The sequence below is a fragment of the Ranitomeya imitator genome, chromosome 1 (assembly GCF_032444005.1).
Source record: "Ranitomeya imitator isolate aRanImi1 chromosome 1, aRanImi1.pri, whole genome shotgun sequence".
NCBI lineage: Eukaryota > Metazoa > Chordata > Amphibia > Anura > Dendrobatidae > Ranitomeya > Ranitomeya imitator.
The window spans coordinates 979,783,154-979,808,257 of NC_091282.1; the positions used below are offsets into that span (position 1 = coordinate 979,783,154).

The 25,104-nt window shown below is 41.1% G+C and overlaps 2 protein-coding genes and 1 long non-coding RNA gene across 6 annotated transcripts in view; 2 read left to right on the plus strand and 1 right to left on the minus strand.

Moving 5' to 3' along the window:
- The window catches only part of PRDM5 (PR/SET domain 5), a 511,159-nt gene that overhangs the window by 24,334 nt on the left and 461,721 nt on the right, over positions 1–25,104 (minus strand). The gene's annotated exons all lie outside the window — the stretch shown is intronic.
- On the plus strand, positions 277–1,007 carry LOC138658247 (uncharacterized). The gene is made up of 3 exons (XR_011317411.1): positions 277–482; positions 562–636; positions 923–1,007. It is a non-coding gene; the product is annotated as an uncharacterized lncRNA (long non-coding RNA).
- Positions 1,019–15,001, plus strand: LOC138657543 (uncharacterized). The gene is made up of 6 exons (XM_069745311.1): positions 1,019–1,115; positions 1,287–1,449; positions 2,210–2,847; positions 10,611–10,756; positions 11,207–11,263; positions 14,768–15,001. The coding sequence occupies exons 1-6, from the start codon at positions 1,019–1,021 to the stop codon at positions 14,999–15,001; spliced, it is 1,335 nt and encodes a 444-aa protein (XP_069601412.1).

Below are 25,104 nucleotides of genomic sequence, written 5' to 3' on the forward strand. Positions count from 1 at the left end.
TGCTTGTTATCTAGAATGGTTTTTATTGCCTTTTTTTCATGTCTTTCTGTGGTTAGATGTCACAAGAAGGTGTTTTTTTGGATCATGTCTTGTTGCAATTGTAAAGTATGGCGTTCATTATTTTGCTATTTCATTGTACTTTTTGTGCCTGTAATGTTTTTTTCGAAAGTTTTGATATGTAAAAATTTGGACAGAGGTGTCTATTTTTGCTTTTTTGTTTGGGTCTATTCTTGTATAGTTTCTTCTATTGATTGTCTTCTCTTGCAATGTATGGCGTTGTGGTGTCGCTTTCTTATTTTTGCATTGTCCTATCAGTCAACAGTCAATTGTGGTTGTTGTTTAAATATTTGGGCCTATTTTATTGTATGTGCCATATTTAGGTTTGGATTTGATTTTTTTTTTTTTCATTTTTTTCATGCCAGAACAAACGTGCAAGAATGGCAACTGTTTCTGAATCTAGCCAATCGGCGCAGGGGAGTGCGGTGAGTAATTATGTCAATTTGCTTATTATTCGCTGTCATTTGTAGTTTTGAAAATAATTTCTTTATACAATTTTTACAGGCTTCTTCAAGTGAGGGTGAAGGAAGTCAGCGGGAGCAGCGAGGTCAGGGCCAAGGTGTGGCGTCAGGACGGCGAGTGAGTATTTTTTTTAAACAATTTCTAATTTTTTTTTGAGTAGCATCCTGCTTTCACTAGAGATGTTTAGTAAGCTTACATTATAACTTTTCAGGGTAGCAAGTATTGTGGGAAGGTAACAAAGGTGAAACTTTCAGAAAAAAAACATTCAAAAATACAGGTGTAGAAACCATCAATATACATATATCAAATGACAAAGGATAGGGCCAAGGTACATATCATGACAGGTGCTGGTGGTTGTTAATATTTGCATATTTGTAACCTTTTTGGTTTGTAATTTTTCTAGGTTTCACAACGGGACCAAGGAGTCATTGATGTGGAGCTCCTGATATCCAGCATCCAGGAGCGTGGCCCGTTGTGGGACAGCCGTGACTCCCGCAACATGGACCAGGTGGTGTTGAGGCGTTTGGGGGTAGAGGTGGCAAAGTCGATGTGGGAGGGCTTTGACATTGCTCCTGCAAAGGACAAAGCCAACTTTGGTGAGTATTGCTGATACGCCGTGCAGATACGCTGCTATGACCCACCATCTTTCCAGGATAAACACAACCGTGTGTGATGCAATAAACGCCTAAAGTTTTGCATCGCACACGGTTGTTTTATCCATTTAAAATGCTACATATGTAACCTTTTTTTTTCCTTTGCATTCACAGTTAAAAGGTTGAGGATCAGATGGCGATCCATAAAGGACCGTTTCAATAAGGGGATACGGGCTGAGGAGGAGCGTTCGAAGAGTGGTGCTGCTGCGGCCAAGTCTGTGCCCTACAAATATGCAAAATGTTTACAGTTCTTAAGACCGGTCCTTGGCCGCCGACAGTAAGTATTTTGTCCACAAACCATATTGCACAGCCCCATTACAGTGCCCAGCCACATAGCCTACTGCACAGCCACATAGTACATTGCCCAGCCACGTACATTGTGCATCCACATAGTATATTGGCAGGGAACAATATCGCAGCCACATAGTACACGTTCTAGCCATGTATCCACATAGTATATTTCCCAGGCACATACTGTATTGCCCATCCATGTAGTCAGCGTAACATATTGGCCATCCACGTAAATTTCTCCCTATTAAAATGCTATATAGGCCATTAGTTACTTTTTTGGGTTAAGCGTGAGTCCTTGTAGTCCATGACAGGTTAAGTTCTGAGTCAGGGTAGTTCTGATTGCAGGAATAATGATGAAGTCTCGATCACATGATCCTAACGTCATGGTCGTTCCTGCAATCAGATCAGCGAAATCACTGTGTATTTTTTTTTTTTTTTATCTTGACATTAAATTTTCAACTATTTTTGCAGCATAGGCAGCTTCCAGAAAGAGTTTTCGATTCCAAAATTTTTTTAACCCACAGTGGTATGCGGTCAAAAGGCTTTGGCAGCGGGAATGTCCATGATTGTTATCGTCAGCCATAACGGTCAGCTGGCGATAACAATCAGAAATTAATTATTGGCCACACAGACTGTGAGACCGAGGATTTGTATTGTTGTGTAATGTAATGCTATTTTTATTCCAGGAGTTGGCGTATGGGAGAGGTTATTCATTGAAGACTAATTTTTTCATTGTCTTTTCACAGGACACACAGCAGCACCGTCGAGAGAGCTCGCCCCGCAGAAGCGGCCCTTCATGAATCGCCATCTGACCCATCACAGCCCTCCCACAGCGACAGCAGGCTTGCACCGCCATCTGGAGAACCGGCAGCCGGTACATCAGGTGTTCCCCTGGCCGAGGCCTCTGGCGCACCTTCGTTTGGGTATTCCCGACAGCGCCAGCGGGCCTCGGACAGGCCAGCCATGCCCGAATTTTTGCATTTGAGCACGGTTTTCCAGAACTGTTTCAAGGCGTTGAGCGATAACATGGACACTCGTCTGTCCAATATCGACCGGCGCCTTGAAACAATTGAAACCGAGCTCTCAAATCCGGCAAAACATTTCTTTAGTACCATTGCTAAGGGCATGGTGGAACACCTTACGCCGGAACTACAGATTTCAGTGATGCAGGCCTGCAACACTAACTACATGAGGGCTCTCCAGCAGGCTGGGGTCATGCAGTCAGCGACAATGGCAGTAGTGCCGTCGCTGGCAAGCATGACTCCCACTCCTGCTGGAGAGCCACTCCAGCCACCCCACCGTGGTCCACGTGCTGAGCGACACCACCACAGGCACCATAACATAGTGCCGCCGACTCCTGCTCCTGCCATGTCTTCATCCTCCCGTAGGCGTCATGCTGGGGGAGCTGCCACAGGACCAAAAAAAAAAAAAAGAGGAAACACACACGGGCACATACTGAGGCTCTGGCTGCTCCAGTGCAGACACCAACTGCGCGTCGGGGCTCTAGCCGCAGAAGGAGCAGCCAGGGCCAACCAAGACAAACAAGGCTTGTGTTGCCTCCTTCCTCCCCTACAGAGGTGGCGGTTTCTTCCCCAGTATACCCTGGGGAGGGTTTGGATCTGCCATCAAGCCTCCTTGATTATCTGTCATCATTGTCCTCTTCTCCATCATCCGCCCCTTCCACTCCCCATTCCAAAGAAGACACCTACCATTCCCCCCTGGTGGCACAGGTTGAACCCCCCTAAGTTTAATTACCCCTTTTTTTTTCTGTTTTCCCCCCAATAAAAAATTTTGGTTTAAAAAAACACAATTTGTTATTATTTTTGTTACTATTTTCCTGAATTTATCTCGGCAAGTCACGCCGTGTGCTGTCTACACATATTTTGTGCTTCAAACACCTCATATATGCAATGGCAGACACTATTTTTACAATTTTTATTTTGCCTTTTTTTGGGTGTCTCTCATTGCTGTATGAGGTGTTTACAAACACTAAAGTGTATGAGGTGTTTTCAAACACTAAGGGTATGTGTCCACGCTCAGGGTTGCATCAGGATTTGGTCAGGATTTTACATAAGTATTTGTAACCAAAACCATGAGTGGGTGATAAATACAGAAGTGGAGCAGATGTTTCTATTCTACTTTTCCTCTAATTGTTCCACTCCTGGTTTTGGCTTACAAATACTGATGAAAAATACTGACAAAATCCTGATGCAATCCTGAACGTGGACACATACCGTAAAGGTACCTTCACACTTAACAATGCTGCAGCGAAACAGACAATGATGCAGATCACTGCAGCATCGCTATTTGGTCGCTGGAGAGCTGTCTGTGTGACAGCTCTCCAGCGACCAACAATGCCGAGGTCCCCGGGTAACCAGGGTAAACATCAGGTTGCTAAGCGCAGGGCCACGCTTCCGATGTTTACCCTGGTTACCAGTGTTAAATGTTAAAAAAAAAAAAACAGTACATATACTCACAATCGCGTCCCCCGGCGTCCGCTTCCCTGCACTGACTAAGTGACGGCCCTAACAGCAGAGCGGTCACATCACCGCTGTGCTGTGCATTCACTTTACGTCCGGCGCTCAGTCAGTGCAGGAAGCGGACGCCGGGGGACGCGAACATGAGTATATGTACTGTATTTTTTTTTTTTACATTTAACACTGGTAACCAGGGTAAATATCAGATTACTAAGCGCCGCCCTACGCTTAGTAACCCGATATTTACCCTGGTTACCATTGTAAAACATCGCTGGTATCGTTGCTTTTGCTGTCAAACACAACGATACACGGCGATCTGACAAACAAATAAATATGTTATATGGTATGGTATAAAAATGTTATTTGAAGCAGGGTAGAAAAATTATAAATTTTTTTTATTAAACAACAACATTTTAAAAACAAAGGGTTCCAATTTTATATATAAGGCACATTACATTTGTGAACTATAGGTAGATGCCAAATTTGACATAACCAAACCAACCTAAACGGATAACATTTATTGCACATTTACTGGAGAATTAGTTTATTATCATATTATATTTTTAGCACAGTCACAGTAGAGGTATTTATTGGTGTAGTTAAAACCAGAATACAGTCCAACAGTAACATTATTACTACACCATTTGATCTTGCCATGACACACGGCCAACATCTGACACAAAATAGGCCGCAAAACGATCCCGCATCTGCGCAATTTCCACACTTGTCCTCAGAGGATGATCATGGTAATCGGGCAATGGGTTGGCTATGGGTTCATCCAGTTCCACATTTAGTCTCTCTTTGGCCATAATGAAATTGTGGAGAACCACACAAGCCTTCACCACCTCATCCACTGTTTCAATTTTAAGATTAATGGCCGATCCCAATATCCGCCATTTGGAAACAAGGATGCCAAAGGCGCACTCCACAGTCCTTCTGGCCCTGGACAGTCTGTAATTGAAAACCCTTTTTGTATGGTCCAAGCCCCGACTGGAGTAGGGTTTCAATAGGTTGGCAGACATTTGGAATGCCTCATCCCCAACCACAACAAATGGCATCGCAGGGCCTTCGGTGTGGGGAAGAGGTTGTGGCTGTGGGAAATTAAAATTGTTTCCATATAATTTTTGGCCCATATCCGACTCTTTAAATGTGCGCGAGTCATTTGCACGCCCAAATGCACCAATGTCCACTGCGAGAAAACGGCAGTCCGCACCGGCAATTGCCATGAGAACAGTTGAAAAGTATTTTTTGTAATTGTAGAAAAGGGATCCACTTTTCGTAGGCTTGGTAATCCGAATGTGCTTTCCATCCACTGCGCCAATACAGTTTGGAAAATTGCACACTTGCTCGAATTTCTGTGCGTTGGCCTCCCAGATTTCGCTTGTAGGGACAGGTAAAAATTCCTCCCGGAGATTATCCCACAAAGCGCGGCATGTCTCTGCAATAATTCCTGAAAGTGTGGAGACTCCAATCCGGAATTGAAAATGAAGTGATCTCAACGTCTCTCCGGTAGCCAGGAAACTGCCAAGAAGATAAAGAAATTTAGAATAAAGCACATTGTAATTTATAAAAGTACATTGACCATTACAATTAAAAAAAAAAATAAAATAAAATAAAAAGTAAATACATATCACAGTCATTCAAACAGCAACGTACCGTAGAGTCACCAGCAGCCGTTCCTCTGCGGAAATAGCTCTCCGGAGCTGCGTATCCTGCCTGGTAATGGATCCTTCCACCCGACGCAGAAGATAGCGGAAGCTGTCCTATGACATCCTGGTATATTCAAAATATTTTTCCCGGTTGTCATTCAGTTCGCCAAACAAGCAATGGTATGCTCCACGGCTCTCCCGGACTTCAACTATAGGGTGTATCCAAAAGCGGCGACGAATCCATCTCCGTTTTTCCCTTTCCCTTTCATTAAAACAGGCAACAGCATAGGCATGAGCCAAGGCAAATTCCATCTCCATATCCATGTAGATACTGTTCATGGTTCGCTCCATCATGAATACCAGCAAAATGGGAGGAATTCATCTCTGCCAGGGTATATACACATTTGTATAACACAAACCCTCTTCTAGCCATTGGTGGTTGTGTAGACACTTTTTTTTGTGGGTGGGGGATGAAGAATGACTCACTGCACTAAAAACGCATGCGTCTAAAAACGCTGCGTTTTTTGGTAAAAACGCAACTGCGTTTCAAAAACCCGCTGCGTTTTGCGACGCATGCGTTGAACGCATGCGGCGCAAAATGCTGCGTTGTGCATGCGTTTTGCTGCGTTTTTGTTTGCATTGTGCGTTGCGGCGACGACGCTGCGGCGCACAACGCAAATGTGAACTTAGACTAAGCCAACCATATGGGCATGTAGGACACAGGAAGTTGAATAAAATTATTCCTTGATATCTGCAAATCTGAAGTTTTATTCCAAATAAATCCATGTTTTTCCTATATGTAAATGAGGTAATCAGAACTATGGTCCAGACACAGATTTGCATGAAAATCTGCCCCCATAGATTATTTAAAATAAAAAGTGGAGTTCAGTATCTGCATCAATGAGCTTGAGCTGTATGTTTGTAATGCGACTGATGTGATTTATCTGGACTTTACAAAGGCATTTAATACAGTTCCACGTAACAAACTTATACTTAAGCTACAGAAGCAAGGACTGGAGGAAACTATATGCAGATAGGCAAGGAATTGGCTAAATGACTGGAAACAAAGAGTTGTCATAAATGGTACATTCTCTAAATGTAATATACCATATTTTTCAGACTATAAGACGCACTGAACCATAAGATGCAGCCCAAATTTTCAGACGGAAAATAGGGGAAAAAATTAATGTGTCAAATGGGGTCTGTCTTACAATCCAAATTCAGCTTACCGGGGGGATCAGCAGCGTTGGTGGAGCATGGTCACAGGGGGTATTCGATGGTCTGGTGATGTGACTCCCATTCCAGGCTGGTTCGGCGGTGTTCTGTGATGCGGGGGCTTCACCAGCATTTTGTGAAAGCTCGGAGGCCCCCGCACATCCATTGCTGCAATATGGCGGCCTCCAGGAAATCCCATCCCAGGCTGGTTTGGCGATGTACTGTTATGCTGGGTGGGGGCTCCTCCAGCATTTTGTGAAAGCCTGGAGGCCCCCACACATCTGTTAGTGCGATACGGTGGCCTCTGTAAAAATGGCCGGCTGGAGCAGCGCATGCTCAGATTGAGATCTCGACAACTAAATCTCATCCTGAGATCTTGGGAGACAAGATCTAGACTCAGCGGGGGCCTCTGGGCTTTCACAAAATGCCAGCAGAGCCCCCTGCGCCACTGATCACCGCGAAACGTGCCGCACCAGTCAGGGAAGGGAGTGTGATCATCGCCCTGCAGCGTCGGACCGGGACTGCTGCAGAATCACCCGACTCCTGCTGCTGCCACACTACTGGTATGTATATTCCGACTATAAGACGCACCCCCATTTTCCTCCAAAATTTTCTGGGAAATCTTTTCTGGGAAGTGCGTCTTATAGTCTAAAAAATATGGTAGACAGCAGTGGGATACCACAGGGATCTGTGCTAGTACCAATCCTGTATAACCTCTCTATTAATGACCCTGTGGATGGGATTGAAAGTAAAGTGTCAGTCTTTGCTGACGACACCAAACTATGTAGGATATTAAAATCTGACCTTGACTTTACAATATTGCAAAATGTTCTGAATAAGATGGTTGAATAGGCAAACACTTGGCAAATGAGGTTTAATGTAGATAAATGTAATGCACCTAGGACGGAGTAATCCTATTGCTGCATATACATTACATGGGAGCATACTCGGGACTACAGATCAAAAGAAGGACTTGGGTATTCTGGTTACAAGTAAGTGGAGCAGCAGTACTCAATGTCAAGCAACAGCTGAAAAGCAAACAAGATTTTAGGATGTATAAAAAAGAGAGATATGAGTTCTAGTTTTGGGCTCCACATTTTAAAAAGGATATTCAGAAGTTAGAATCAGTTCAAAGACGGGCAACTAGATTATTACAAGGAATGGAAGGCCTCTCATATGAGGAGAGGTTGGGAAAGTTGGGCTTGTTAATCTTAGAAAAAAGACGCCTCAGAGGGGATCTCATTTATATGTATAAATATATATGTGACCAGTACAAAACACTGGCACATGACTTGTTACTTCCAAGGACCATGCTGAGGACTAGGGGGCACTCATTACGGGTGGAAGAAAGGCGATTCCGGCAGCTAAACAGGAAATGGTTCTTTAAAGTTAGAGCAGTCAGACTATGGAATTCCCTACCACAGGAGGTAGTAATGGCAGACACTCTAACAGCTTTTAAAAAAGGGCTGGACAATTTGCTTAATACATTTAACATCGTGGGTTATAGCTAGATTAGTGACGAAATGTACAGTTGGTGGAGAAAGGCTGAACTTGATGGACCTAGGTCTTTATTCAACCTACATAATAATATAACTATGTAACTATGGTTCTCTCTCCCTAGACCACTTTTGGAAGGTACTAGAGATGAGTGGTGGATCAGCTAAAATTCTCATTCACTTGTTCACTTAAATTTTCCTGGGAAATGTACAGAGAAGTTATTTGTTCCAGACCTCCGAGCTTAATAAATGTAACTTAAAAAAAAATACTTATGCTCACCTTTCTACTCACCCCTCAGGCCCCATACCATCACCTATCTGGTCCTTGTTGCATCTTCTTATAACCGCTGCTCATGCTGAATTCCCAGGCCTCTTGACGCTAGGCCAGGACATATGGCTCTTATAAGGTCGAGTACAGTTCTATGCAAGCAATGTGAGTTATGATCTTGCACGCACATGCACGAAAATGTCCCGGACCTCATCAGAGCTGAAAGGACTGGCCTACGGAGAAGAGGCCTTGGGATTTCAGCATGAGTTTCAGTGATAAAAAGATGTGTCGACATTCTCTGTACCATTTTTGATTAATAGGTGTCATAATTATGCAGTGACACATGCATGAAATCACACTGGGTCTATTAATCAAAAGAAGAGCTGGGAATGCCAGCAGGTAGGAGAAGATACACAGAACTCTGGTCTGATGCATGGACTACTGTCTTGGCAAATCTCCTTCTACTTTCCGACATCCCCATTGCTTCTTCTGAACATTAGATCCTGCACAGTATTATACAAGTGTCACTCTGCAATGATGATGCTTACTAATTAGAAGAGGTAGCAGGGATGATGGTCAGCTGGAGAAGGTTCAAAGGGCTTTTGTCCAGCAACCATGGACTACCATCATTGTCCTGCAGATCATTTTGACGCTAGGCCAGGATATATGGCTCTGATAAGGTTGAGTACAGTTCTATGCAAGCAATGTGAGTTATGATCTTGCACGCACATGCACGAAAATGTCCCGGACCTCATCAGAGCTGAAAGGACTGGCCTACAGAGAAGAAGCCTTGGGATTTCAGCATGAGTTTCAGTGATAAAAAGATGTGTCGACATACTCGGTACCATTTCTGATTAATAGGTGTCATAATTATGCAGTGACACATGCATGAAATCACACTGGGTCTATTAATCAAAAGAAGAGCTGGGAATGCCAGCAGGTAGGAGAAGATACACAGAACTCTGGTCTGATGCATGTATTACTGTCTTGGCAAATCTCCTTCTACTTGCCGACATCCCCATTGCTTCTTCTGAACATTAGATCCTGCACAGTATTATACAAGTGTCACTCTGCAATGATGATGCTTACTAATTAGAAGAGGTACCAGGGATGATGGTCGGCTGGAGAAGGTTCAAAGGGCTTTTGTCCCGCAACCATGGACTACCATCATTGTCCTGCAGATCGTTTTGCTCAACTCTAGTCTGGCTAATTGGGAATGGCTTTGATATAATAATTCCATATCAAATATCCCTTTCACACTATGCAAATAATGTGGACATATTGACAACTCCCTTATGTAATGAAAAGTATTGCAATGTAGGGAAAATTGCATTTACATTGAGTAAAACAGGAAGACATTGAATCGTATGCTATTCTTTCAAGCAATGCAGCCAATGTGACCCCAGTTCAAATGGCAAAGTAAATGTGAAATTTTGCTATTTTTTTCCTTTACAAACTTTCAGCCTATTTTAGCTAAAACCATCCATTTCTATTATTAATAACAAAGGTAACTGATCTTATGACCCTGTCACTACCATGCAAAATATCCACTCACTTGTTTCACTTTACTGAGAGCTTTTAATTGCCCATGATTGTGATTAAAGTTGTTAGAAACCTACTTTATGTTTTAGATATATTAAAGAGGTATATTAAAATGAATATTTTTGTATAATGTTCTCACATTGGCATTTAATCAAAGAAAAAAGGACATAAATGATGCTCATTTTAATGCGTGACTGAAAATTTGTTGCGTACTAGTACTAGTTTATTGGATTTCCTCTTCCTTGAGGTCTATGTTAATAAGTGTGAAATGCCGATCCCTCGTTCTGGTTTCCTTTCAGTGCACAAATATGGGTCTCTATGGCACTTTATAGAACAAATTGGTCTAGTGATGCCATAAACAGGCATTGATTAAAATGGTTCCTTTTCATTGTCTTTAAGTCACAGGCTGTCACTTAGACAATACAAACTTTAATATATTCCTGTCCACAGCTGAGTAGGATCTAGCTGTAACATGACATGATGTATATTGTCGTATATAGTGAATTTACAAATCTCCGATGATGCCCAGCCATTCTGCCTGCATTGTTATATTTTTCAAGAAAGGCATCCAGCTTTTAATGACTCAATAACTACAACATGTGTTAGAGAGTTCCCCAAGCTCACTGCTCTTACAGTAAAGAACACCGTATGTGACAAATAAACCTTCTTTCCTGTAGACATAGAGAATGCTCGCTTGTCATCATTGCCGGTTTATGTATAAAACATCATTATAAGGATCTCTTGATTGTCCTTTTATTTATTTGTACATTGTAATAAGACGTAATAAGAATATGTTTTTTCAAAACAGAATAACGCCAAGTTTATTAATCTATCTTGGTTCTTCAGTCCACTTATTCCCTTCATTTTTAGTCACTATTAAAATGTGGCCTGACTAGTGACTTAAATAGAGGAAAAATATGTTTTTGTAATGAGCTCTTTTAATGCATCCCATGATTTTATTTGCCTTGGAAAATAAGTGCATGACTTTACATTTATCTACATTGAAATTCAATTGCCATTTCTCAAACCAAGACTCCAGCTTACAAAAATGCAATGTAATATTAAATTATTCTCTTTTGTATTGATTACCTTTTAGAGTTTAGTATCTTCTGCAGATATTGAAATTTTACTCTGTATGTCCTCTACAGGGCCAGTAATAGTAATATGTTAAAAAGAAAAGGCCCAGTACTGACCCTTGTAAACTGAAACCCAATCAGAATATGTTCAATCATTATCACCCTATGTTTCCTATCACAGAGCCAGTTGGTTAAACAATTACATTTTTTTTTTGCCTGGCCTCACTGCTCTCATTTTATGTATCAACCTTTTATGTGGCACTGTATCAAATGCCTTTGGGAATTGCATATACAAAACATTCAGTGCATTACCCTGCTCCTTTCTGGAACTTCCCTCCTCACTGAATCTGATCAGTTTAATCAGGCAGGACCAATCACTCATAAACACATGTTGATGGTGGGTTTTGAGGTTATTCTTATTGAAATACTCTCTTAGAAAACCCTCAAAGATTTTACTCACAGTAGAAACTTATAGACTTATTGTTTCCAATCTTAGATTACATCCTCTTTTTAAAAATTGGTACTAGATTTGCTATGCTCCAGTCCTGTGGTAGAGACCATATTATCATGGAATTCTTAAATATTATAAATATTGCATAGTTAATCACAGTAGTTCACACAGTACTTCCTTTTAAATTTGCATTTACTATATCTGTCAAATTGCTTATGCAGTGTATTGGAAGTGTACAGTTGTGTTAAAAGTGTCTTCCCCCCTCCTGATTTCCTATTCTATTGCATGTTTGTCACAGTTAAATGTTTCAGATCACCAAACACATTTAAATATTCAACAAAGATAATACAAGTAAACACAAAATGCAGTTTTTAAATGAAGGTCATTATTATTAAGTGAAAAATAAATCCAAACCTACATGGCTCTGTGTGAAAAAGTGATTGCCGCCCCCCACCACCCCTTAAAAATAAATTAACTATGGTTTGTCACATCTTTGTGAAGCTGAGTTAAAATTCCTAGGGGTGATTACTGCTACATCTGTTCTCAATCAAGAAATCACTTAAATAGGAACTGCCTGACAAAGTGAAGGAGACCAAAAGTTCCTCAACAACTAGACATTCTGGAAGAAATGGGAAACAAAGTAATTGAAATCTATCAGTCTGGAAAAGGTTATAAAGCCATTTCTCAAGTTTTGCAACATCAGCCAAACCACAGTGATAACCATTATCAACAAATGGCAAAAACATGGAACAGTGGTGAACTTTCACAGGAGTAGCCAGCTAACCAAAATTACCTCAAGAGTGCAGTGACTATTCTTCCAGAAAGTCACAGAAGACCCCACAACAACATCCAAAGAACTGCAGGCCTCATTTGCCTCAGTTAAGGTCAGTGTTCATGACTTCACCATAAGAAAGAGACTGGGCAAAAATGGCCTGCATGGCAGAGTTCAAAGATGAAAATAACTGCTGAGCAATAACAACATAAAGGCTTCTCTCAGTTTGCCAGAAAACATCTTGTAGAGCCCAAAGAGTTTTGGGACAATGCTCTATGGACTGACGAGACAAAAGTTGAACTTTTTGAGAAGGTGTAGGTCCCATTACATGTGACGTAGAAGTAATACAGCATTTCAGAAAAGGAACATTAAACCAAAAGTAAAATATGATGGTGGTAATGAGGTGGACTGGGGCTGTTTTGCAGTTTCAGGACCTGAAAGACTTGCTGTGGTAAATGGACAAATCAATTCTGCTGTCTATTAAAATATCCTGAAGGAGAATGCCTGGTCACCTGTTGTGACCTCAAGCTGAAGCACACTTTGGTTTTGCTGCAGGTCAATGATCCAAAACACACCAGCAGGTCCACCTCTGGATGGCTTAAGAAAAATAAAATTAAGAATTTGGAGTAGCCTAGTCAAAGTCATGTCCTTAATCCGATTGAGATGCAGTGGCATGACCTTAAAAAGGCAGTTCACGTTTGGAAACCCTCCAATGTGGCAGAATTACAACAATTCTGCAAAACTGAGTGGGCTAACAGACTCATTGTGAGTTATTGCAAATGCTTGATTGCAGTTGCTGCTGCTAAGGGTGGCCCAACCAGTTATTAGGCTTTTTTTTTAAAAAAAGAAGGGTTGTTCCAGGCACCAAATCACTTTTTTCTGTGTGTTATTTCAAATCCTCAGAAATAGCCTCGTTGGATCACTTCTGGGTGATGCAAGCATAAAGAACATGTGGTGCAAGTGTCAGGAGAGTATTTTCATGAACAGCGAGACCTGCCAGACTACGGCCGTTTAATACCTTGCTGGACCCGTAGAAGTGCCATACACCTTCACCTCTGCAAATATCAATGTAACCAATTTTATGTATTAAAACGACATCTTGAAAGAAGGATCAGGTGAGTGCTGTTTTTCTTGTTAAGATTTCTTATATAAGTTATCAGGTTTAGCTGGGCAATCACTTTTTCACACAGAGCCCTGTAGGTTTGTATTTCCTTTTCTCTTGATAATAAAGACCTTAATTTAAAACTTGGATTTTGTGTTTACTTGTGCTATCAATGTCTAATATTTAAATTTATTTGGCGATCTGAAATATTTAAGTATGACAAACATGCAACAGAATAGGAAATCAGGAAGGAGGCAAACACTTTTGAACACAACTGTATATACTCACCAATTACCGTCTTCCTTGGTTACAGCGTTACTCCAGTCCTCTGAGTCTGAGGTATTAACCCTGCTGTTCTGTTCGGTCTGGGGAGACCTATTTTGAACTTTGGTATTTTTTGGGGTGTTCAAGATGCGGTTCTGAAACTTGTGGTTGATTGACTTAAATGAGGATGGGTCGGTCGGCCACGGGTTTCAGAGCCGCATCTTGAATATTTTAAAGAATATTGAAGTTCAAAGTCGGTCATTTTTGACCAACAGAACAGCAGGGTTAACAAATAAATTTATCGGTATAATAGGGAAACTATAATAGAATCAAAAGAAATAGTTGCACTGAATTCTTGGCAGGACTACTTTATTGAAACTAACAACTCAAAAAGAAGTACCTGATTTTATCCCTATTATCACACAATACAATGCAAATTCTAAGATCCTCTCGAACATAGTAAAGATGCATTGGAGTATTTTAAGAGATGATAAAATCTTAGGAGGGCATATCCCTGCACATCCCAGATTTGGGTATAAAAAGGCCTCAACTCTGGGAAATATGATTGCACCGACAGTTCAAAAGAAAATTTTTAAAAAACCGACTACATTTTTTTCAGGACTCCTTGGAAGGTTTCTATCCTTGCCGTAAATGTAAAATGTGCAATCTGGTTCAGCCTTAAAAAAACTATTTAGTATCAGCAAATACGGTATTGAATATAGGATTAAAGATTTTATCATCTGTTCAACTGTTGGAACCACCACTTATCTAAACATTTTGTCGAAAGCCATGGGGGGCTGATACATAATATTATGGTTACTGGCTTGGAGATTGTGGACCCACGTTGGAGGGGAGGCAATTTTATCAAATCCATGTCCCGTGTAGAAAGTAAATGGATTTTTATGTTGGACACTATAATTCCCAAAGGACGTAATAGCGAGGTGGAAATTTTGGGCTTTTATTAAATTTACATTCTTTGAATTTTTGGACAGATATTTAAGGACCATTTACCTGTAGCGGGGACAATCCCTGAGGAAGCAAACCATGTTTCTGAAACGCATTGGATGATTGGTCCTTGCTACGATCCGTACCTCACTCAAGTCATGCGGGTATCACGTGGTCCATTACGTCACGCAGGTACTACTCCAGCTGCACCAACAGCTCTACCAGCACACGGAATACACAGGAGCAGAGAATGCTGTCGGATCCTGCTTCAGTCATATTGACTGCAGCATTGAGGTGCAGCACCGTGGAAGTGTGACAGGACCCACTGCTAACTGTAAGGCTAGGGTCACATTGCGTTATGTGACCGCGTTTAATGGAGTACGTTACACCACGGCATAATGCTGTGTAATGTAGTCCGTTAACGCCACCATAGCCTGTAATGGCGAACGCATCGCTAGTGCACGCCCACATTGGGCATGCGCTAGCGATGTGCCGTCATTTGAGTGACGGACCACGAACGCTGCTTGCAGCGTTTGCGGTCCGTTTCTCGCTAGCGCAGATCTGGAATCTGCACTAGCGGCATCGGCTAACGCAATCCCTTTTGGGGCATTGCGTTAGCGCAGTCCGTAGCGCTATGCGCTAGACAGACTGCCCTAACGCAATGTGACCCTAGCCTAAGAGGAACTGAAAGGAGTTTGCTGCCACCAGCCGGGAAATCTCTCCGACACTTTTTTCCTTCAATTGCTCATCTACCAAGTTGTTAAGGAAGACATTCTATCCTCCATTGCTGAGAAGGACACCAGCCCACACAGTAATAGACAGAGAACACTGTCTTTTTTACCATCTACACTTCTGTTTTCAGGACATTTCATTTTTGATACCAAGTGCTTTTATTCCCTTGTACTCCCTTTTATCTATTGTAACTGCTCAAATATACTTTTGTAAGAATAGGGGAAGCCAGGATGGTTCTCTGATTTTTTAACCTTTTTCTATTGCTTGAAAGTGTGGGTTTTTAGGTACTCTCCACCGTCAATATATAGTACTATGTGCCACATCTTTTATTGGTACCTGTTCTAAGTGTTAAAACCCATTAAACTCCACTAGTGTGAACAGGCATATTGTTGGTAGCACTTTGGCCATTCTAGTATCTGAACAATTCTGCAACTCTGATCCCACCTCTTGGTGCACATTGTTAACAGGTCATCATTTAGGGTATGTGCACACGTCAGGATTTTTAGCGTTTTTTTTGCAGAATTTCGCTATAAAAATGCTATAATCCCACATTAAAAACGCTAAAATTATGCATCCTATCATTTAGAATGCATTCCGGATTTTTTGTGCAGATGTAAGTGTTTTTTTCCGCAAAAAAACGCTTAACGCTAAAAATCCGGACATGCTCTATCTTTTTCCGGAATTTTTGCGGAATTCTAAGCCAAAATGACAATCAGGAAAAAAAAAATCCGCAAAAATTCCGGAAAAAATCCGCGCAAAATCCGCGCAAAAAACGCGCAATTTCCGCGAGAAATCCGCGTAAAAAAAAACCGCAGATTTCTGGCAGAAATCTCTGGATTTGGTCAGGAAAAAATCCTGACGTGTGCACATACCCTTAATCTTATTTTGGGATTATCAGTGTGAATAAAAAATTTAACATTTACTCCCTCCTTGACAATACTGTGGTAATTGTCTTATTCGCTGTTGAAAAATTTCAAACACTTGCGCCACTATTTCTCTTTCTAACTGTATATACTAGCTTGCCGTCCTGTACAGTAATTACCCTGCCTATCACTCCCTACTTTAAACTCTCCACCAACCTTCTAGCCATTATTTCCTCTGACATAGCTGCACCCCTCTCCTCTCACCTCATTGGGGTGCAGCCCATCCCTAGCATAGAAATGTAACCATTGGTTCTTTAGAAACCTGAAACCATCCTTCTTATACTAATTCCTGAGCGACATATTTACCCCCCTAATCCCCTGCTACCTTTCTGGCATGGTACTTGATAAAGGTAAAGGTATTTCACAGTATATTACACTTGAGATCCTTGCCTTATGCTCATGGCATAAGTCCTTGAATTAATTTATAAGGAACTTCCACCTACCTTTTTGCCTTTGGTGACAATGTGCACCATGAATGCTGGGTCTTCACCAGTGTCTTTAGTAATCTTTCAACCAGATCCACGATGTATTGAACTCAAACAGCAGGAAGGCAAAACATCATGGAGCAATAAGTGTCTTTGTGACAAATTGCCCTGTCTGTTCCTCAATTAATTAAATACCCCACTACCTGTACCTGTCTAGCTTGGCCTTTGCTCCTTTTTCCCTCTTTGCTAGTGCAGACATTTCCAATTCCCATGGCTTTCAGAAGACATGCCTTTCTTCAGCAATGTTAATACTGTGCTGACATCTTCCTCATCTGAAAAGACCAGGACTAGAATCCTTGATTTTCTGTCATGCAGCTAACTGCTTCAAAGTCCTGAATGTCCATGCAGGGGCGGACATACAATTTGTATAACCTGTGCATCCACACATTGGTGCCAGAGAAAAAGGGATCCACTTCCACTTCAAAAGCAGAATGAAGCCTCTGTCACAGACAAATTATTGGACTGAAATGAACTCATTTATTTTTCTCGCACAGTAGCACTCTGCCAGTCAAGTCAACCTTTTCAACCAACTGGATAAGGCAAAGAAAACGCTGAAGTTAACTGAAATTATGGCCAAGTAGTACTTCATTAAATATAAATATTAAATATTGTCAACATCGGACAGAATATATAATAATAGAAAAGACCATTGGATCCACCCAAAAACAACTTTATATGCAAGGAAAAGGGGACTAATTAGAAAAGTTCAAGTCCACCAACACAACTTGTAACCATGTAAACAGATCAAATCACAGGGATGAAAGTCATCACAAGTCTTTAATTACTTGATGACAGAGAGTTTTTACTTTTATGGCCACTTTATGATTGGTTGAGTAGGTAGAAACAACATAAAACTACCTCTTCAATGTGGAGCTTTATTTCCATGTGTTTCATATACTGAACAAAGAAACAATGTCATCATTCATTAATGTACAAACATTACTTAGTTAGAAATACACTTTATTTTTTTTGGTCCAATATACTAATAAAAATGTTTATTGTACTGTGTAAACATCAATCAGACACTTCTAGAAAATATACGTTTGAAAAAGAGATGAAAGAGCATTTAAGCAAAACTGTATTCTGACATAAACACAATTACTGTCAGCAGACTAAATATAATGATGGGGCATTATAAAGGGATGCATGTATTGTATACAATTGATGTCCGAATCTATGGAGGTCAAGCAGTGAAGATCTCGTGCTGAGCAGAGATTAAAGAAGCTAAGAGGTCATCACCCTACATATCAGTTTCATGAAATCACACATGGAATATTCCAAGACCTCTGTTTTTTATGTTGCTCTAACACAGCTTTTATATCGAGTGGCAAGTGTGTAATTGCAATACAAAAATTGCTGGCAATGACTGCCTTGTTTTCCTAGGGTGGTCCTCACTCAACACTTCTTTTTCTACTTACAGCAGAGCCATCCAGATTGGCATTGGGTTCCCTGCTGTGTGCTCTCTTTGGCAGCTGCTAGACTTAATTCAAACAGTGGAATTCCTTTTCAGCAATACTTACTTAATGCTAATTTATTTAGACCTATGATTGCATAAGGATTGAGTTGGCACACATTAATAGTAACACATTAAGCTAAGCTTCATTTGCATGTATTTGACATTCTATCACAGTTATTTGCTAACCTTTGCAATATGAAATAGAAGGTAAGGTAAGAGAAGTCGGTCGTTTTTAATACAGTATAGATGGGTGAATTGCTGAAATGTGAAGAGGGTTTGTGTCGAAGTGTTGAATTTTACAAAAATAGCATGCGCCAGCAAACTAAAACTATTTGCAAGTCTGTTTATTCAAAGTGCGAAAAAATACCCATAGTTGACCAAACTGCAGAAGGTTACATCAGCCAGAAATGGCTTACATGACCTCAGTTGCATCTGCATGGGCTTACCCACAATGCTTTGCATTTACGACATCACATGGTACAGTGCAGAAAGTCAGGAATGACTATCCGAGCCAGTATAAAACATGAGGCAAGGAATGTAGGAGCTGTTTTAGGGTGATCCAGCTCATATTTATACTGGAAGAAAACACTCAGTAGGATGCAACAGGGAATTAAGAAAGAAGAGGGTTTTGGGGTTGTTGGGGACTCTCAAAGTCAATGTTACATGGAGCAGGATGTGGAGGACTGGAATATGGGTAGCAGAAGGTGTTTGTAGGGCTGGGCATTTAGTTTTCCTAACCACAGACAGGAGATGAGATTGATAGAGTGAAATTGATGATGATAATGATTATGGCTATGATGACTAACCATAACAGCGGGGTTTAGAAAGTGAACAACCGGGACCCTTGGTCATGATGGCTAGCATGGAAAACTGCATGCTCGATTTACTGTGGGATTAAAGTTGTATTTTTAGTATCAAGCAAAAGTAAGACTAGTGGATAGCCATGCAAAAAAGGGGAACTTTACCAGGAAAAGCATCATTCCCTGTTCATCTGATCAGAAGACCCATTCTTTGCTCCCCACAGAGCCAAGAGTTCCTCACCTTTCCCAGTGCTATGACTACAGCAAGTAGCCAAGGCAGCAGCATCAATTACTGTATACATGACATTATGTACTAAATTTGTATCTGATGCTGTGCCAACCTGAAGCACATCAGCAAATATTTAACACCTGAATAGCCAGGTTCAGTAATATCTCATTTTTATTTACCTATGGCTGATGGCAATGATTAGAGCGCATGAGGCATTTTGCAGCCGAGCCATTGTTCTCCACTCTGTACTGCTGCTACCTTTGCTGATTCCCCTGACCAATAGGTCATCTTCTGCCTATCAATTATGCTATATTTTGAATGTGCGACTGTTACTGCCGGTATTGACCATGTCCCATCATAGCTTAGACTTTGCAGTTGCTGCCACTGCCGATAGGCAGCCACATTTCTCCTGTCTGAACATTATGTACTAGAGCTATACTGTACTACTGTTGCCAGCACTTCTAGTGCTGGCCCTATACAGATATACATTGCCTTTTAAGTCCCATCATTTTTATACCGTGCAGTTACATACATTTCCTGCTTCTCCATAGCGTTCTATAGCTATTATGTACTGCTGCTGGGCACCCTTCCTGTATAGGGTAAATAAATCTGAAAAAGATCCCAAAATGGATCCATTAAGGAGCCATTGCTTCTTCTCTTTCTAAACTATAGTACAACCCATTACTGCTTTTTTTTTTAAAGTAGTTCTTTTTAGAAGGATTGTTAAAAATCTGTAACATCTTCATTTAACAAATAGCGATAATTTTTGGGCCATTACTTTTCAATAAGTCATGGCTTCTACCATGTACATTGACTATGTAAAAAGCAGCAATGCAATAATCTGCCTCCAAAAGGTTATATTTTTGAAATCATTTTCACATTTAAAAGCATAAATAATCTGTGCACTATGTTAATAAACAGATTATTGTTTTTCACCAGTTACCTTCTGTTTACTCAGCCGTATTTGATAATAATAAATAACACTAATTTTTTTTTTGTAATATTCCAGAGCACTTTATAAATTAGACAATGAGGTCAGATTGACTTTACTATGGCTATGCGCTATAGGAGGTTCGAAATAGTCCTAGGTGACCTCAGATTATTGCACACATCTTTTCTGAGGCTCTGTAGTATTTGCAATTCATGGTGAATTAATTCTTTTTAGAAATTCTGCAAAGCTGGTGAATACAAATTTCACACCATTTGGTCATCTTTCAAGCTTATCTGTTTAACTTGCTTAAATTGTTTATTAAACTTTGATTTTATAGTGTAAATGTACAGTATATTGCTGATAGTTATTATTGAGTACATGTAACTACAGCTTAACTGCACTATATCAGTGTCTCAGTGTCATTTAAAACAAAAATCAAAACGATCACTGAGTAGGCAATTAGACAGAACTAACTATTCCACTGTGTAGATAGGGATTTGGTGATGTGGATCGGCAACTTTCAGTCTCACTCCAACTCTTACGATGGTGCCACAACTGAAAAATGCACAATAAAAAAGAATCAAAGACTCGTTATTATTATATGTCTTGAAGTAAAAATGTGTACAGACATTGGCAAGATACAAACTAGTATGGTCATAGTAAAGCACGGTTCAGATAAGCATATTTCAGGGTCCATCAACAGACTGCAATTCCCAGGCTGAATGCTTCTCTCCCAAACCTAACTTACAGCCTCATAGACCCATATGGGGCTGTAAGTTTGGGTTGGTAAACCTACTGCCAAACAGGGCATTGCTGTCCATGTACAGACCATGAAATACGCTCATGTAAACCTGGCCTTATTTCCAGTATTATACCTTTCATAGGAAATAATAGTATGATAGATGCAGCCATCTCAAAGGAACTTAACATAGGACGCTATCTATAATATAATGGTAGGAGCGTCACTCTGTCTGAAGCCTTTATAGACTGCGCAAGCGCGACGCTCCTAGCGTTAGATTATAGACAGTGTCTGTATTCTAGAAAAAAAAATGGCGCCGGAAAGCGCGGACTGTGCAGGTGCCGTTTCCGGGAGCAGGGGGACATTTATGAGCCGGAAACAGGGGGTGTGTGGACACGATCCCGCCCTCATGATGCTGTGGCAGTTCATGCCACAGCAATTTCTTACTTAGGCCCCCTGATTCCGGGCCATAAATGTCCCCCTGCTCCCGGAAAGCACGGACTGCGCAGTCCGTGCTTTCAGGCGTCATTTTCTTGGATACTGCAGTGTGTCTTCAAGAAAATGGCGCCGGAAAGCGCGGACTGCGCAGGCGCCAATTCTGGGAACAGGGGGCACCACATATTGTGAGATACACACACGTTTACTCAGGTTCTATTTTATACGAGCACCACATCACAACATGGCAGCAGCACATACCAGGATGGGGACGCAGGATGACAGCACCACATCACAAAACGGGGGCGCAGGATGGGAGCAGCACATGACAGGATGGAGGCGCAGGATAGAAGCAGCACATTACATAATGGGAGCATCACATAACAGAATGACAACATGCAGATGCACAAAACAGGATAAGACCACAGGATAGGGGCTGCACATGACAGAAAATGAGCGCAGGATAAGAGCAGCATATGACAGGATGGAGGTGCAAGATGGTAGCAGCACATAACAAAGTTAGGATGGAAGCAGCACATACCAGGATGGAGACCATATGCCAATATAAATGCTCACCACCCGGGCGTAGAACGGGTTCAATAGCTAGTCAATATATACCGGTAATTGGTGATAGTGTGGCTACCTACTTTTGGGGGAAAACGCTGCATTTTCCATTTGTCCCTGGACAATATAACAACTTTGAGCCGTAAGTAAAGATAACAGTATGTGCCATAAGTATTCAGAGAACAATTAAGAGGACTCAAAGACCCTATAGTAGGCATAAAACAAGTGTATGCATTCCATTAAAAAAGCACATAGCATTTTTTTAAATTATGAATTGCATGCATGTTATTTAGAGAGGTCATCAAGCTGTTATGGGTTGACTTTGAGTTGAATTTCCTGAAATTTGCAGGTTCCAACAAATTCAATTTGCGATTCGACACAGAATGATTGCAAAAAAATTGCCAGGTACCATTCCAACAATTACTAAATATTGCAGCAGCCAGGGAGTGGGCTCATGGGCTTCCCTATAATACCTTGCAGCTATCGCATCACATGATGTGACACAGCCAAATGGGGGGACTATTACAGCCACTAAAAAATGAGGGCTGACCAAGCAGGGTCATTTAGGATTTTATAGGCAAAGGATAGGAGGTCAGAGGGCACAAATAATTACACATACTAATAAATAAAGACTTAAACCTGATTATGGTGTACTACTGCAGTACCATAGCACATGTGTCGTGAATTCTGTTATCGAACCCCCTCCTGTGGTCATGAATGGTACTTCGGCAAGTTCTGTCCATGGACTCTGGCTGTGAGTGGAGCTGCTGCTTCTGAGGTTCCTTCCACAGGTGATTTAGTTTATTCTTTGGCTGGCTGCTCTATTTAACTCCACTCAGATCGTTACTCTATGCCAGCTGTCAATGTTCTTGTACTGGTTCAGTTCGGTCTTGGATCTTTCTGGTGACCTGTCTACTCCAGCAGAAGCTAAGTCCCTGCTAGTTTATTATTTGTTCATTGTTTTCTTGTCCAGCTTGCTATCATGATTTTGCCTTGCTAGCTGGAAGCTCTGGGATGCAGAGTGGCACCTCCGCACCGTGAGTCGGTGCGGAGGTCTTTTTGCACACTCTGCGTGGTCTTTTTGTAGTTTTTTGTGCTGACCGCAAAGATACCTTTCCTATCCTCAGTCTGTTTAGTAAGTCTGGCCTCCCTTTGCTGAAACCTGTTTCATTTCTGTGTTTGTGACTTTCATCTTAACTTTTACAAGTTTTTCTTGAAGTGTGTCTTTAAAGAGAACCTGTGTTAGGAGTCAAGTTCCTGCCGCTGCACAGGGGGAATCTCGAACCTTGTCTGCTGCGGTCTCCCATTCTGCATCAGCCACAGTGGAGCCTGCTCAGCAGAGACATCGGTCCCAGTGTCTGATTGAATCTGATACTGTGCAAAGGGTTACTGCTGCCTGTCCAGGCTCTGCTATTGTACCCTGCACTGGTCTGCGGTGAGCAGGCTTTTCTGGTACTAAGTCCTGCTTTGCACAGCCAAAGCCATTAGAGCCATTAGAATTCCGGCTCCACCGGAGAGGAGCAGCGTGTTTGGTTTGGACTGCATAACCACTGTCGGCTCTACTGAGTAGCTGTGTCCCCTGTGAGCTAAACAGGGCACAGCGTTCTCTTTACTATGGACTCTGTGAAGTAACAGAGTTCATTTATACTAATTTCCTTCACCGCCTTACTTAGCAGCAAATTCTTTCCTGCACGGTGGATCCCGGGTTGCGAACGCACCTATCTCACCTAATATATTCAGTGCGTTCCACCAACGCTAACAACCTGTCACCAGGAATGATGCTGTTAACCTGCAGATATGTGGTTAATCTGCAGGTTAACAGCATTATTATACTGTCTGGCGCCTGCCTACAGCTGAATGCAGAGAGGAGAAAATCATCTTTATTCTCCCCACCAGCATTCGCTATTCAGTCATAGGAGCAGTGCGGGTTAAGTCACCGCTCTGAGTGTACAGAGAGTCCGCTGTAACCATATCCCTGACCCTGACTGATACTGGCTCTACATTGTGGTTACAGCGACCGCTCTGTATTTTCAAAGCGGAGACTGAACCAGCACCTGAGGGGCCCCATTACTTCCCATTAAGGTGAATTTTTGCTAGATTAATAAGGGGAGAGATATTTCATATTTTTATGTTTCCTTCATTTAAAGGTGAACAGCTCCAAGAATTGACCTGATTTAAATTAACAAATTAAACAGTGTAGTGGAAACCTTGTTTCTCCAATATAATTGCCCTAAGTTTTTAAAGATATTTTTCAATCAAATCTATTTTTAATGCATTAGGCGGTTCCTGGTCATAACATTGGATTGAGTGGTTCATTGGGTTATTAGGGCTGCTGGTTCTCTCTTCCTTACAGCAAACTCCACCTTTATAATAAATGTTACAATAGAATAAATTCAATTTTTAGGTACAAAAAATACTAATATATTTTTAGCCTGACAATATTTATTGAGTTTCATTCCTTATTGTTTATTATCGTTTCGTGGAAAGTAAAAAAAAAAAAGAAAAACGGTAAAATAAATGGGTCAATTAAAACAGTTAAAAAACTTTATGGTGCTGAAAAATGAACAAACTGCTTTAGAATATGTTTTTCATTATGTAAACAGATGGGAAAATGTTTAAAAAGGAGATAATTAGATTTAGTCTCTTTTTCCCAAGATAAAGCATACAAATATGCTTGTTTGAAACAATTCAAGGCTTTGTGTTTAAAGGTAATAGAAAAGGAAATAACTTATCTAAAGGGCCTATGAAACACTCTATTCCCATTCCAGCTGAGAACCTGGAGACCTCCTAAGCACTAAACAGATTGAGGGTCATCCAAAAGGGGCAAGAGCTTATGACAAAAGCATGTCAGAATGTAAGTAGAGGTACTCCATATGACCAAGAAATGATACAGACTCTGGTTTCAGAGGATGTGCTTTTCTCTGCCCTTTGACATAACATGACATTCTGAGGAAGTCCAAAGAACCTGAGCCAATTATTTTTAAGCAGCAGTAAAAAGGTAACTTCTTATTGCAGATCATAAAGATAAGAAATATTTTTAGGTTCATATGTATTACTTTGTTACACTGGAAAGTTAAGATGACGCTTCCA